The sequence below is a fragment of the Mustela nivalis genome (genome assembly GCF_964662115.1).
Source record: "Mustela nivalis genome assembly, chromosome: 7".
In the NCBI taxonomy this organism is placed as follows: domain Eukaryota; kingdom Metazoa; phylum Chordata; class Mammalia; order Carnivora; family Mustelidae; genus Mustela; species Mustela nivalis.
Genome location: NC_139026.1, coordinates 118,710,940 through 118,726,893, shown reverse-complemented (window position 1 = coordinate 118,726,893; position 15,954 = coordinate 118,710,940). Strand labels below are relative to the sequence as shown.

Here is a 15,954-nt window from a genome sequence, read left to right as displayed (position 1 = left end):
TGACATGATTCTTTATATGGAAAACCCAAAAGACTCCACCCCCAGACCTCTAGAACTCATACAGCAATTCAGTAACATGGCAGGATACAAAGTCAATGTACAGAAATAAGTGGCTTTTCTTATACACTAACAATGAAAATACAGAAAGGGAAATTAGAGAACTGATTCCATTTACTATAGCACCAAGAACCATAAGATACCTGGGAATAAACCTAACCAAAGAGGTAAAGGATCTGTACTCAAGAACTACAAAACACTCATGAAAGAAATTGAAGAAGATACAAAAAGATGGAAGACAATTCCATGCTCTTAGATCGGAAGAACAAACATTGTTAAAATGTCTATACTGCCTAGAGCAATCTATACTTTTAATGCCATTCCGATCAAAATTCCATTGGTATTGTTCAAAGAGCTGCAGCAAATAATCCTAAAATTTGTATGGAATCAGAAGAGACCCCGAATCGCTAAGGAAATGTTGAAAAACAAAACAAAAAAATGGGGTGCATCACATTACCTGATTTCAAGCTTTACTACAAAGCTGTGATCACCAAGACAGCATGGTACTGGCATACAAACAGACACATAGACCAGTAGAATAGAGTAGAGAGCCCAGATATGGAACCTTAGCTCTATGGTCAAATAATCTTCGACAAAACAGGAAAAAATATACAGTGGAAAAAAGACAGTCTCTTCAATAAATGGTGCTGGGAAAACTGGACAGCTATATGTGGAAGAATAAAACTCAACCATTCTCTTACACTGTATACAAAGATAAACTCGAAATGGATAAAAGACCTTGACATGAGACAGGAATCCATCAGAATCCTAGAGGAGAACATAGGCAGTAACCTCTTCGATATCAGCCAGAGCAACTTCTTTCAAGATATGTCTCCAAAGGCAAAGGAAACAAAAGTGAAAATGACCTTTTGGGACTTCATCAAAATCAAAAGCTTCAACACAGCAAAGGAAACAGTCAACAAAACAAAGAGGCAACCCACGGAATGAGAGAAGATATTTGCAAATGACAGTACAGACAAAAGGTTGATATCCAGGATCTATAAAGATCTTCTCAAGCTCAACACACACAAAACAGATAATCATATCAAAAAATGGGCAGAAGATATGAACAGACACTTCTCCAATGAATACATACAAATGGCTATCAGACACATGAAAAAATGTTCATCATCACTAGCCATCAGGGAGATTCAAATTAAAACCACATTGAGATACCACCTTACAGTTAGAATGGCCAAAATTAGTAAGACAGGGAACAACATGTGTTGGAGAGGATGTGGAGAAAGGGGAACCCTCTTCCACTATTGGTGGGAATGCAAGTTGGAGCAGCCACTTTGGAGAATGGTGTGGAGATTCCTCAAGAAATTAAAAATAAAACTTCCCTATGACCCTGCAATTGCACTACTGGGTATCTACCCCAAAGATACAGATGTAGTGAAAAGAAGGGCCATCTGTACTCCAATGTTTATAGCAGCAATGGCCATGGACGCCAAACTGTGGAAAGAACCAAGATGCCCTTCAACGGATGAATGGATAAGGAAGATGTGGTCCACATACACCATGGAGTATTATGCCTCCATCAGAAAGGATGAATACCCAACTTTTGTATCAACATGGACAGGACTGGAAGAGATTATACTGAGTGAAATCAGTCAAGCAGAGAGAGTCAATTATCATATGGTTTCACTTATTTGTGGAGCATAACAAATAACATGGAGGACATGGGGAGATGAAGACGAGAAGGTAGTTGAGGGAAATTGGAAGGGGAGGTGAACCATGAGAAACTATGGACTCTGAAAAACAACCTGAGGGCTTTGAAGGGGTGGGGGGGGTGGGAGGTTGGGGGAACTAGGTGGTGGGTAAGAGGGAGGGCATATATTGCATGGAGCACTGGGTGTGGTGCAAAAACAATGAATACTGTTATGCTGAAAAGAAAAAAAAAGAATCATCTAAACAATTATATTTAACAACAACAACAACAAAAGCTACAATGATATAACATCCCACACCTGTTAGAATGCTTATCATCAAGAAGACAAGTGATAACCAATATTAGTGAGGATGTGGGGAAAGGGCAACCCTTGTAAATTGTTGGTGGGATTGTAAAGCTGGTGCAACTATTATGGAAAACAACATAGATGTTCCTTCAAAAATTAGAAAGAGAACTACCATGTGATCCAGCAATCCCACTTCTGGGTATATATTCAAAAGAAATTAAATTACTCTTTCAAAGTGATACATGGACTTCTGTGTTCATTACAGTATTACTTACAATAGCCAAGACATGCAAACTATCTAAATGCCCACAGACAGATAAATATATAGAGAAATATAGAGAGAGAAAAATTGCTAACTTTTCTTACCATCTACCTAAAAAGAAAACAAGAGAAGCTTTTTGGGGGTGATGTGTATGCTTATTGATTGTGGTGATAGTATTGCAGGCATATGCCTATGTCTACACTTATCAAAATATATATGCATTAAATATGTGCAGTTTTTGCATAGTAAGTATACTCACTAAGCTAAAGAAAGAAGATGCTATCAATGAACACAGCATAAAGACAAGGAAGAGAAAGTTATCAAATAGTTTATACAAATTAGAGCAGTAAGCAAGTGGCCACTCTTTCAAAGTGATACATGGACTTCTGTGTTCATTACAGTATTACTTACAATAGCCAAGACATGCAAACTATCTAAATGCCCACAGACAGATAAATATATAGAGAAATATATATAGAGAAAAAGTGCTAACTTTTCTTACCATCTACCTAAAAAGAAAACAAGAGAAGCTAGTATCTCTGATTTTTCAGGAGGGTCTCAGACATACTTCTGAAGAGGGGACATTGCTAGTGTCTGAGCTGGTGAGGTTTAAATAAAACTGGTTTTGCAAATGTTGCGAAAACTACAGACCATTTATGTCATGGAAAGAACTTCCACTTCTAGGATAAAGAGACATTGCTGGGATGATGTTCACAGAAACTGAAAAGAGACATGAAGCTCTCAGGAAGCCCAATGGTAGCCAAATGGAGGAAGCAAATCCCTTGTTTCTCCTCTAAACTGGCAATCTCTCTCTAGAGTGCCTTATTTGCCTAACCCTAATTTGGAGTTACCTGACAAAGCAAAAATGTGGTTATCAGAGTCCTGCATCCAATTTCACAAAGCAACTATGGAAGGATGGTTTGGGAGCTAAGAGAAAACAAACTTTTCAAGTGATACAAGAGGTGACTTGGCCCCTTGTCTTTCATCATCCAGCTGATTAGCTTAAGCATATCCATGTTGTAACCTCAGGTTCTAAGAGCAACATGTGAGCAAGCCCATTGTACAAACCTTGTAGAAACATTTGAAGTTTCTGCTTGCATCTGTTTACTTTTGTTCCATTTACTAAAGTCATATAGCCAAGACCAGAGTTGTATGCGAGGATAGGAACACCAGTGGTCAAGAATACATTGAGGCGAAGATGGCGGAGAAGTAGCAGGCTGAGACTGCTTCAGCTAGCCGGAGATCAGCTAGATAGCTTATCTAAAGATTGCAAACACCTGAAAATCCATCCGCAGATCGAGGACAAGAAGAACAGCAATTCTGGAAACAGAAAAACAACCACTTTCTGAAAGGTAGGACCGGCGGAGAAGTGAATCCAAAGCGACGGGAAGACAGACCCCGGGGGGGAGGGGCCGGCTCCCGGCAAGCAGCGGAGCAACCGCGCACAAAATCAGGACTTTTAAAAGTCTGTTCCGCTGAGGGACATCGCTCCAGAGGCTAAACCGGGGCGAAGCCCACGCGGGGTCAGCGTGGCCTCAGGTCCCGCAGGGTCACAGAAGGATCGGGGGTCTCTGAGTGTCGCAGAGCTTGCGGGTATTGGAACGGGAAAGCCGGCTACAGAGACAGAGCCGACAGTAAGCTCACAGCTCTGTGTTACCTTGAACCGGTCGCAGGCTCAGTGAGCTTGGAGCGCGGCTGGAGGTCTGGCAGACGAGAGTAACTGGGCGCTGTTCTCTGAGGGCGCACTGAGGAGTGTGGCCCTGGGCTCTCGGCACCTCCGGCCGGAGACCAGGAGGCCGCCATTTGTATTCCCGTCCTCCTGAACTCTACGGAAAGCGCTCAGGGAACAAAAGCTCCTAAAAGCAAACCCCAGCGGATTACTCACCCCCGCCCCCGGGTAAGGGCGGTGTAATTCCGCCTGGGGCAAAGACACTTGAGAATCACTACAACAGGCCCCTCCCCCAGAAGATCAACAAGAAATCCAGCCGAGACCAACTTCAACTACCAAGGAGTGCGGTTTCAATACCAAGGAGAGCAGCAGAATTCCAGAGGAGGAGAAAGCCGAGCACGGAACTCATGGCTTTTTCCCTGTAATTTTTTTTTTAGTCTTGCAGTTAATTTAATTTTTTTCTTTTTCAGTTTTTGTTGTTTTTTTTCTCGCCTTCGGGTAAAATTTTTTTTTTAACTGTTACCTTTTTCTTTTTTAACGATTTTTTACTAGTTTATCTAATATATATATATTTTCTTTTTTACATTTTTCTTAGGTGTTTTCTTTTTTTTAATTCTTTTCTTTTCTTCCTTTTTTTTTTTTTTCTTTCTTCCTTTTTGAACCTCTTTTTATCCCCTTTCTACCCCCTCACGATTTGGGATCTCTTCTAATTTGGTTAAAGCATATTTTCCTGGGGTTGTTGCCAACCTTTTAGTATTTCACTTGCCCCTTCATATACCCGTATCTGGACAAAATGACAAGACGGAAAAATTCAACGCAAAAAAAAGAACAAGAGGCAGTACCGAAGGCTAGGGACCTAATCTATACAGACATCAGTAATATGTCAGATCTAGAGTTCAGAATGACAATTCTCAAGGTTCTAGCCGGGCTCGAAAAAGGCATGGAAGATATTAGAGAAACCCTCTCGAGAGATATAAAAGCCCTTTCTGGAGAAATAAAAGAACTAAAATCTAACCAAGTTGAAATCAAAAAAGCTATTAATGAGGTGCAATCAAAAATGGAGGCTCTCACTGCTAGGATAAATGAGGCAGAAGAAAGAATTAGTGATATAGAAGACCAAATGACAGAGAATAAAGAAGCTGAGCAAAAGAGGGACAAACAGCTACTGGACCACGAGGGGAGAATTCAAGAGATAAGTGACACCATAAGACGAAACAACATTAGAATAATTGGGATTCCAGAAGAAGAAGAACGAGAGAGGGGAGCAGAAGGTATACTGGAGAAATTTATTGGGGAGAGTTTCCCCAATATGCCAAAGGGAATGAGCATCAAAATTCAGGAGGTGCAGAGAACGCCCCTCAAAATCAATAAGAATAGGCCCACACCCCGTCACCTAATAGTAAAATTTACAAGTCTCAGTGACAAAGAGAAAAATCCTGAAAGCAGCCCAGGAAAAGAAGTCTGTAACATACAATGGTAAAAATATTAGATTGGCAGCTGACTTATCCACAAAGACCTGGCAGGCCAGAAAGAGCTGGCATGATATTTTCAGAGCACTAAACGAGAAAAACATGCAGCCAAGAATACTATATCCAGCTAGGCTATCATTGAAAATAGAAGGAGAGATTAAAAGCTTCCAGGACAAACAAAAACTGAAAGAATTTGCAAACACCAAACCAGCTCTACAGGAAATATTGAAAGGGGTCCTCTAAGCAAAGAGAGAGCCTACAAGTGGTAGATCAGAAAGGAACAGAGACCATATACAGTAACAGTCACCTTACAGGCAATACAATGGCACTAAATTCTTATCTCTCAATAGTTACCCTGAATGTTAATGGGCTAAATGCCCCTGTCAAAAGACACAGGGTATCAGAATGGATAAAAAAACAAAACCCATCTATATGTTGCCTCCAAGAAACTCATTTTAAGACCGAAGACACCTCCAGATTTAAAGTGAGGGGGTGGAAAAGAATTTACCATGCTAATGGACATCAGAAGAAAGCAGGAGTGGCAATCCTTATATCAGATCAATTAGATTTTAAGCCAAAGACTATAATAAGAGATGAGGAAGGACATTATATCATACTCAAAGGGTCTGTCCAACAAGAAGATTTAACAATTTTAAATATCTATGCCCCCAACGTGGGAGCAGCCAACTATATAAACCAATTAATAACAAAATCAAAGAAACACATCAACAATAATACAATAATAGTAGGGGACTTTAACACTCCCCTCACTGAAATGGACAGATCATCCAAGCAAAAGATCAGCAAGGAAATAAAGGCCTTAAACGACACACTGGACCAGATGGACATCACAGATATATTCAGAATATTTCATCCCCAAGCAACAGAATACACATTCTTCTCTAGTGCACATGGAACATTCTCCAGAATAGATCACATCCTCGGTCCTAAATCAGGACTCAACCGGTATCAAAACATTGGCATAATTCCCTGCATATTTTCAGACCACAATGCTCTAAAGCTAGAACTCAACCACAAAAGGAAGTTTGGAAAAACCCAAATACATGGAGACTAAACAGCATCCTTCTAAAGAATGAATGGGTCAACCGGGAAATTAAAGAAGAATTGAAAAAAATCATGGAAACAAATGATAATGAAAATACAACGGTTCAAAATCTGTGGGACACAACAAAAACAGTCCTTTCTTTCTCAAGAAACAAGAAAGGTCTCAGGTACACAACCTAACCCTACACCTAAAGGAGCTAGAGAAAGAACAAGAAAGAAACCCTAAGCCCAGCAGGAGAAGAGAAATCATAAAGATCAGAGCAGAAATCAATGAAATGAAACCAAAAAAACAATAGAACAAATCAACGAAACTAGGAGCTGGTTCTTTGAAAGAATTAATAAAATTGATAAACCCCTGGCCCGACTTATCAAAAAGAAAAGAGAAAGGACCCAAATAAATAAAATCATGAATGAAAGAGGAGAGTTCACAACTAACACCAAAGAAATACAAACTATTATAAGAACATACTATGAGCAACTCTACGCCAACAAATTTGACAATCTGGAAGAAATGGATGCATTCCTAGAAACATATAAACTACCACAACTGAACCAGGAAGAAATAGAAAGCCTGAACAGACCCATAACCAGTAAGGAGATTGAAACAGTCATTAAAAATCTCCAAACAAACAAAAGCCCAGGGCCAGACGGTTTCCCGGGGGAATTCTACCAAACATTTAAAGAAGAACTAATTCCTATTCTCCTGAAACTGTTCCAAAAAATAGCAATGGAAGGAAAACTTCCAAACTCATTTTATGAGGCCAGCATCACCTTGATCCCAAAACCAGACAAGGATCCCACCAAAAAAGAGAGCTATAGACCGATATCCTTGATGAACACAGATGCGAAAATACTCAACAAAATACTAGCCAATAGGATTCAACAGTACATTAAAAGGATTATTCACCACGAGCAAGTGGGATTTATTCCAGGGCTGCAAGGTTGGTTCAACATCCGCAAATCAGTCAATGTGATACAACACATCAATAAAAGAAAGAACAAGAACCATATGATACTCTCAATAGATGCTGAAAAAGCATTTGACAAAGTACAGCATCCCTTCCTGATCAAAACTCTTCAAAGTGTAGGGATAGAGGGCACATACCTCAATATCATCAAAGCCATCTATGAAAAACCCACCACAAATATCATTCTCAATGGAGAAAAACTGAAAGCTTTTCCGCTAAGGTCAGGAACACGGCAGGGATGTCCATTATCACCACTGCTATTCAACATAGTACTAGAGGTCCTAGCCTCAGCAATCAGACAACAAAAGGAAATTAAAGGCATCTTAATCGGCAAAGAATAAAAGTCAAATTATCACTCTTCGCAGATGATATGATAGTATATGTGGAAAACCCAAAAGACTCCACTCCAAAACTGCTAGAACTTGTACAGGAATTCAGTAAAGTGTCAGGATATAAAATCAATGCACAGAAATCAGTTGCATTTCTCTACACCAACAGCAAGTCAGAAGAAACGGAAATTAAGGAGTCAGTCCCATTTACAATTGCACCCTAAACCATAAGATACCTAGGAATAAACCTAACCAAAGAGACACAGAATCTATACTCAGAAAACTATAAAGTACTCATGAAAGAAATTGAGGAAGACACAAAGAAATGGAAAAATGTTCCATGCTCCTGGATTGGAAGAATAAATATTGTGAAAATGTCTATGCTACCTAAAGCAATCTACACATTTAACGCAATTCCTATCAAAGTACCATCCATCTTTTTCAAAGAAATGGAACAAATAATGCTAAAATTTATATGGAACCAGAAAAGACCTCGAATAGCCAAAGGGATATTGAAAAAGAAAGCCAACGTTGGTGGCATCACAATTCCGGACTTCAAGCTCTATTACAAAGCTGTCATCCTCAAGACAGCATGGTACTAGCACAAAAACAGACACATAGATCAATGGAACAGAATAGAGAGCCCAGAAATAGACCCTCAACTCTACAGTCAACTAATCTTCGACAAAGCAGGAAAGAATGTCCAATGGAAAAAAGACAGCCTCTTCAATAAATGGTGCTGGGAAAATTGGACAGCCACATGCATAAAAATGAAATTGGACCATTTCCTTACACCACACACAAAAATAGACTCAAAATGGATGAAGGACCTCAATGTGCGAAAGGAATCCATCAAAATCCTTGAGGAGAGCACAGGCAGCAACCTCTTCGACCTCTGCCGCAGCAACATCTTCCTTGGAAAAACGCAAAAAGCAAGGGAAGCAAGGGAAAAAATGAACTATTGGGACTTCATCAAGATCAAAAGCTTTTGCACAGCAAAGGAAACAGTTAACAAAATCAAAAGACAACTGACAGAATGGGAGAAGATATTTGCAAACGACATATCAGATAAAGGACTAGTGTCCAGAATCTATAAAGAACTTAGCAAACTCAAGACCCAGAGAACAAATAATCCAATCAAGAAATGGGCAGAGGACATGAGCAGACATTTCTGCAAAGAAGACATCCAGATGGCCAACAGACACATGAAAAAGTGCTCCATATCACTTGGCATCAGGGAAATACAAATCAAAACCACAATGCGATATCACCTCACACCAGTCAGAATGGCTAAAATCAACAAGTCAGGAAATGACAGATGCTGGCGAGGATGTGGAGAAAGGGGAACCCTCCTACACTGTTGGTGGGAATGCAAGCTGGTGCAGCCACTCTGGAAAACAACATGGAGGTTCCTCAAAATGTTGAAAATAGAACTGCCCTATGACCCAGCAATTGCACTATTGGGTATTTACCCTAAAGATACAAACGTAGTGATCCAAAGGGGCACATGCACCCGAATGTTTATAGAAGCAATGTCCACAATAGCCAAACTATGGAAAGAACCTAGATGTCCATCAACAGATGAATGGATCAAGAAGATGTGGTATATATACACAATGGAATACTATGCAGTCGTCAAAAGAAATGAAATCTTGCCATTTGCGACAACATGGATGGAACTAGAGCGTATCATGCTTAGCGAAATAAGTCAAGCAGAGAAAGACAACTATCATATGATCTCCCTGATATGAGGAAGTGGTGATGCAACATGGGGACTTAAGTGGGTATGAGAAGAATCAATGAAACAAGATGGGATTGGGAGGGAGACAAACCATAAGTGACTCTTAATCTCACAAAACAAACTGAGGGTTGCTGGGGGGAGGGGGTTTTGGAGAAGGGGGTGGGATTATGGACATTGGGGAGGGTATGTGCTTGGGTGAGTGCTGTGAAGTGTGTAAACCTGGTGATTCACAGACCTGTACCCCTGGGGATAAAAATATATGTTTATAAAAAATAAAAAATTAAAAGTAAAAAAAAAAAAAAAGAATACATTGAGGCCATTATTGAAACCAATATACCGCCATGTTCCCTCTAGTTGCAAATAATCTTGATCCCCCCCCAAGCAAAATGCATGTGCTCTTTCCTGAACCCCACAAATTCATGTTAAAAGTTGTCATGAGGGCCAGAGATCACAATTTTGTGATCTATAATCATTTTCAGAGGAAGGTCCTATGATGTGACTTCCTGCACAATACACACACATACACACACACAGAGAATACGGTAGCAATACAAGGATAGTCCCCACAGGACCCAGTCCCTTACAGAAAGGTTGCAGAAAAAAATCACAACAAACAGACTCACCTAGCAGTAAATTACACATTACAGTTAGGTTGTCTTTTTCATCATTCAATTATATTTTAATTATACTATAATTTTCTCAATAAAAATATGCATGCAAAAAAGCAATGAACCAGGATGTTGGGAGATCCTAGGATGAAATACAGACGGACATAAGGAACTACTACAAATATATAACAACTGATTTCAGCATCACAATAGCATAAGATGTCCCTTGTTTTTCCCCCTTCCCCCATTCTAAACAACAAAAATCTGGCACCCATCCATGAATGAAAGTGCATTTGTAGAAGTTGTGGGATCTAGTATTACACCCCAAGGGACCTGGAAAAACCTTGCCCACCTGTGTATCAGGTAATAGGCAGACAAACCTCCATCCTGGCCTTGGACTCTAGTAGCTCATGAATGGTTTCAACACTTCTTTGTCACAGTCAGGGACCCGGAGAACTCCGACTCGGGCAGTCACCCATAGACAAGAGGCAAGTCCAGGTTTCCAGATTAGAAGTTCCAGTACTTTGTTGAAGCAAAGAATGAGTTTGGATACATTGGATTGGATAAGAGGAACAATTTGACTTTGTGTGCATCACTTGTTCCCCAAGTGGTGCAGCAGGACCAAGTGATACTTTCTCACTCCGTGATGTCTCCCTTTGCAGGGTAAGAGGGAGTAAGAGTGAGTACCAGGCTTTCCTAGCTATGCAGTACACCACCAAAGCATCTAAAGTACTAAATTGTGGGATGAAAGTAGGAAAGAGCGACAGATATGGTTCTCAGAGAGCATTAAAGGGATGTAGCTTCTGCTGTGCTTGGACTCCATCAGGAAGCCTACTCAAGAGCTGCTGGGAAAGCCTCACTTGCAGAATCCAGCAACTGGCTTGTGGGCATCCCCAGCAACAGGCTTATCTCACCCATGCCTCCCCAACTCTGTAGCCAGCTCCCTGTGCATGCTCCTGAGAGTGGTAGGGACAGCAAGCTTTGGTGGACATCTAGGGAGCACTTGCAGAAAGCAAGCCATGTTCTCTGGGCCAGAGAAAAACCCTAACTTGAGCTGTGGTGCTACCTTAGAGAAAACAAAAGGGAAGGTATTTCATTTGGTCTGTTATGATGCAGGATCCGAGAAAATATACAAGCTTAAGAACTCTGCCACAAGATGGAGCAGTAGGTATTGAGCAGGTATATGCATTCAAGGTCCCAGAAAGCCTCAGGATTTCTAGCAGGGCTGATGAAAGGCAGGTCCTTCCTGAGGGCAGTTAGTAAAGACTGGAGGAGGTCACTGCTACTTTAAATGTAAGACAGCAACACAAATCTCCAAGGAACATGAAAAATCAGGAAAACAGGACACGGCCCAAGGATTATAATAATCTTCTAGAACCAAACCCCAAAACACAGGGATCTAAAATTTACCCTATAAGGAATTCAAAATAACTTTTATTATAATACATGTAATATTAAAACTATACTATATATAATTATGTATTACTGTATATAAAATAAATTATAATGCACATAATAGAACTTTATACAATGGAATACTATTCAGCTATAAAAAGAAGGAAACCCTAGTTATTTGCAACAGCATGGTATTTTATGGCGACTAATATAACATAGTTAAAAAAAAAAAAGACAAGGATGGGCCTTGGAGGAATTATGCTAAAGTGAAACAAGCCAAACAGAGAAAGACATATACAATATGATCTCACTTATATGTGCAATCTAAAAAAAAAAGCTGAACTCATAGAAACAGGAGAATGGAGGTTACCAGAAGCTATGTGTTGGGAGAAATTGGGATATGTTGGTCAAAGAGTATGAATAGAAGAAGATGAATAAGTTCTGGGGATCTAATTTACATCATGATGATTATAATTAACAATACTGTATTATATGCTTGAAAGTTAATAGAAGATTAAGTGTTAAATAGTCTCACTACACAAAAGAGGAATTAGCTAATGCTGTGGTGGTAATTATTTTGCAATATGTAAGTGTGCAAACCAATACATTGTACACCTCAAACTTACATTATATATCAAATGCATCTCAATAAAGTCTAAGTAAAAAAATTAATGAGTGATATAACCTTATTGTGAGAGTTAGAGAAAAATGAGCATCTTGAAGTAATTGGAAAAGATTGCTTTGAGTGCATACTGTAAGGCTAAAGACACAAATGACTGCATAAACATTATACTCTAATTGGTAAATTTGTCCCTCAGAGAGGTACAGATTAGCAGTTTTTAAAAAAATACTTCAGTGGGGGCCTAAATTGCATATCAGAAAATTTGCCCCATCTTAATTATATGAGTCAAGGTATGAGTCAAGGATTTTAGTAAATTTACTTAGGTCCACAGTGACCATCTTAATTCACTTTTAGAGTATTTCACCATTCATGCAAGATCCCTAATGATACCCACTTCCAGTCCCAGGCAATCACTAATCTGCTTTTTGTTTCTTATTAATTTACTTTTTCTGGACATTTTACATGAATGGAATTATATAATACATGGTGTTTGCTGTGTAGTTTCCTTCAGTAAGCATGGTTTTGAGGTTCACCCATATAGTAACATATATCATATTTCATTCCTTTTTACCGCTGAATAATAGTGTCTCATATGGCTGTAGCCCATATTCTTTATCCGTTCATAGGTTGATGGATATTTGGATTCATTTCACTTTTTGGCTATAAGGAACTCTGCTCTGAATATTCCTATGTTGGTCTTTGTAAAGACATATATTTTCATTTCTCTTAGGTGGATATCCACTAAGAATAGAGTTGCTGTGTTGTATGGTAAACTCATGTTTATTTTTTTAATCACCAAACTGTTTTCTAAAGGGGCTGAGCCATTTTACCACATACCATGGGTATGAAGGCTTTTATTCCTTCCCATCCTTGCCATCACCTGGATAGTATCTGTCCTTTGGATTATAGACATTCTGTTGGATATGAAATGGCATTTCATTATGGTTTTTACTTACATTTCTCTGAAAAATGATTTTGGGCATCTTTTCATGTGTTTATTAGCCATTTGTGTATTTCTTTGGTGAAATGTCTTTAAAATTGCCCATTTGTAAAGTTTTGTTCTTCTAAGTTCTAAAATTTTTAAAGTTCTTTATATATTCTGGATGTGATTTCTTATTGGAAACATGATTTGTGAAAACTTTCTTTCAGTCTACAGCTTGTCGTAACTTTCTTAATGGCAGTCAAAAGTTTTGAATTTTGATGAAGCCCAATATATTAATTTTTCTTTTATGGATCATGCTTTTAACTTGTATCTAAAAAGACATTGCCTATTAAATAATCACAAAATTTTCTATTTTTTTTCTAAGAGTTTTATAGTATCACTATTACATTTAGGTATGTAATTTATTTTGAGTTGGTTTTTGAGAAGTACAGTTCCAGGTTCATCTTTTTGCAAGTGTCTATCCAATTGCCAGAGCACTGTTTGTGAAAAGAGAATCCTGTTTCCATTTAATTGCCTTGGGAACTAGTTGAAAACCAATTAGCTATAATCATAAAAAGTTTACTACTGAAGTCTTAGTTCTGTTCCTTAGACCTATTTTTCTATCACTGTGCTATTACCATATTGTTTTGATAACAAAGTTAATAGTAAATTTTATAATTGAAAGATGAAGTCTCTGTAGTGTTATTCATTTGACTATACTGTCTTTTGCATTTCATATGAATTTTAGTTTCAGGTTGCTAATTTCTGAAAAAAAATGCTCCTAAAGTACCGATAGGAATTATATTGAACCTAAATTATATTTAAATTAATCTATATTAATTTATATTAAATTTATATTTAAATTATATTCAAATTAATACTAATTTGAAAAGAATTGCTATCTTAAAAATATGAATGTTCTAAGAGTTCTGACAGAGGAAACCCTTGAACTCACATATATCAATTATTAAGTTATCTACTAAAACTAATACAGTGGTATGTCATTATATTTCAAACAAATAAATAAGTTCTAATAAATGAACATTGAACTTATTCATTTATATCAGATTTAATTTCCCTTACTGTGTTTTATAACTCTCATTACAAGTCTTACCTCTCTGTTAAATTCACTACTATTTTATTCTTTGTTTTTAAAGATTTTATTTATTTATTTGTCAGAGAGAGAGAAAGTGAACAAGCAGGCAGAGTGGCAGACAGAGGCAGAGAGAGAAGCAGGCTTCCCACTGAGCAAGGAGCTCGATTTGGGACTCGATCCCAGGACCCTGGAATCATGACCTGAGGTGATGGCAGCAGCTTAACCAACTGAATCACCCAGGCATCCCTATTTTATTCTTTTTTGATGCTATTGAAAATAAAATTGTTTCCCTAACTTAGATTTGGGGTTATTCAATGCTCATATATAGAAATAAAATTGAATTTTTTATTACATACTCAGTAGTATGGTTTTAGGTACTGTTTTTTTTTTAAATCAGCTAATGAAAGAAGAGCTTAGAAAATATGCTGTTATTTATAGTTACTGATATAATTACTTTTAAAATGCTTTTTAGTTCTTCATGCAGATTTTGAGTTACTACCTGATGTCATTTTTGTACCAGCCTGAAATATTTTCCTTAGCATTTCTCTTAAGACACTTTTCCTAATATAACAGTAGTCTTAGTTGGTTTTTATCTAGGAAGGTTTTTGTTTTATCTGTTATTATTTTTGAATAATAATTTTGCCGGGTATTAAATTCTTGGTTGTGAATTTTTGCTTTCAGCATTTTTAATATGTCATCCCACTGGCTTCTGGCCTTCATTGTTTGTGATAGAAAATCAGATGTCAATTTTTTTTAAAGATTTTGTTTATTTATTTGACAGAGAGAGAGAGATCACAAGTAGGCAGAGAGGCAGGTGGAGAAAGAGGGAGAAGCAGGCTCCCTGCCCAGCAGAGAACCTGATGTGGGGCTTGATCCCAGGTCCCTGAGATCATGACATGAGCCGAAGGCAGAGGCTTAACCCACTGAGCCATCCAGGTGCCCCTCAGATGTTGATTTTAATAGCTTTATCAATTATAATTCACATACCATACAGTTCATTCATTTGCAGTGTATAATACAGTGGTTTTTAGTACATTCAGAGTTATGCTTTCATCATCATGTTTTATTTTAGAAGATTTTCGCTGTGTGAAAGAGAAATCGTCACACTCCAAGCCATAATCTGCTAATCTAATTTCTGTCTCTATAAATTTCCATACACTGGACATTTCATAGAAATGGAATTTATAATAGGTGGTCTTGGTGAATTCTTTTACTTAGTTCTGATCTCTAAAACTATTCTTCTTAACGTGTATTTCTTTATTAGTGAAATTAATCATCTCAAAACATTTTTAGTTATTTCAGTTTTATTGGCAGCTAACTTACTGTGTATCAAAATCAGTTACAAATGTAATCCATCTTATGGCTAACGTATTTTCTAAATATTTCTAGAAGAACCTTATGAATACACTTCACCCCATGTGATTGAACCTCCAAAAGCAAATCATAGAACCTCTAAGGCTGGGTCAACCATTTATAAAGCCATCCAGCTTCCTTCATTGAATAAAGAACCTTCAGGTAATGTACAATGTGATTTTTTACATTAGTAAAGCTTTAATTGTGTGGAAATAACCAGATCATACTAGCCTTAGTCATATAATCAGTTTAGCTAAACATAAGTGAAAATAAACACTGATTAAGCTTACCTAACATGTATGCATTCTTAGAGAATGAGTAGTGTCCCTGGCATAGCTCCTCTTCCCTGCCACCAATAAATTGGAGTTCCGTGTTTTTTCACAACCTTCCTTCCTTCCTTTTTTTCCCCCTAAAGATTTATTTATTTGAGAGAGAAAAAG

General features: G+C 38.0%; 1 protein-coding gene across 1 annotated transcript in view; it reads left to right on the top strand.

Moving 5' to 3' along the window:
- Positions 1-15,954, top strand: part of CCDC7 (coiled-coil domain containing 7) — a 431,686-nt gene that overhangs the window by 393,222 nt on the left and 22,510 nt on the right. The window contains exons 40-41 of the mRNA XM_082742485.1: positions 10,695-10,805; positions 15,551-15,676. Of these exons, the coding sequence (XP_082598611.1) occupies positions 10,695-10,805; positions 15,551-15,676 (237 nt within the window). The remainder of the gene's footprint in view (positions 1-10,694; positions 10,806-15,550; positions 15,677-15,954) is intronic.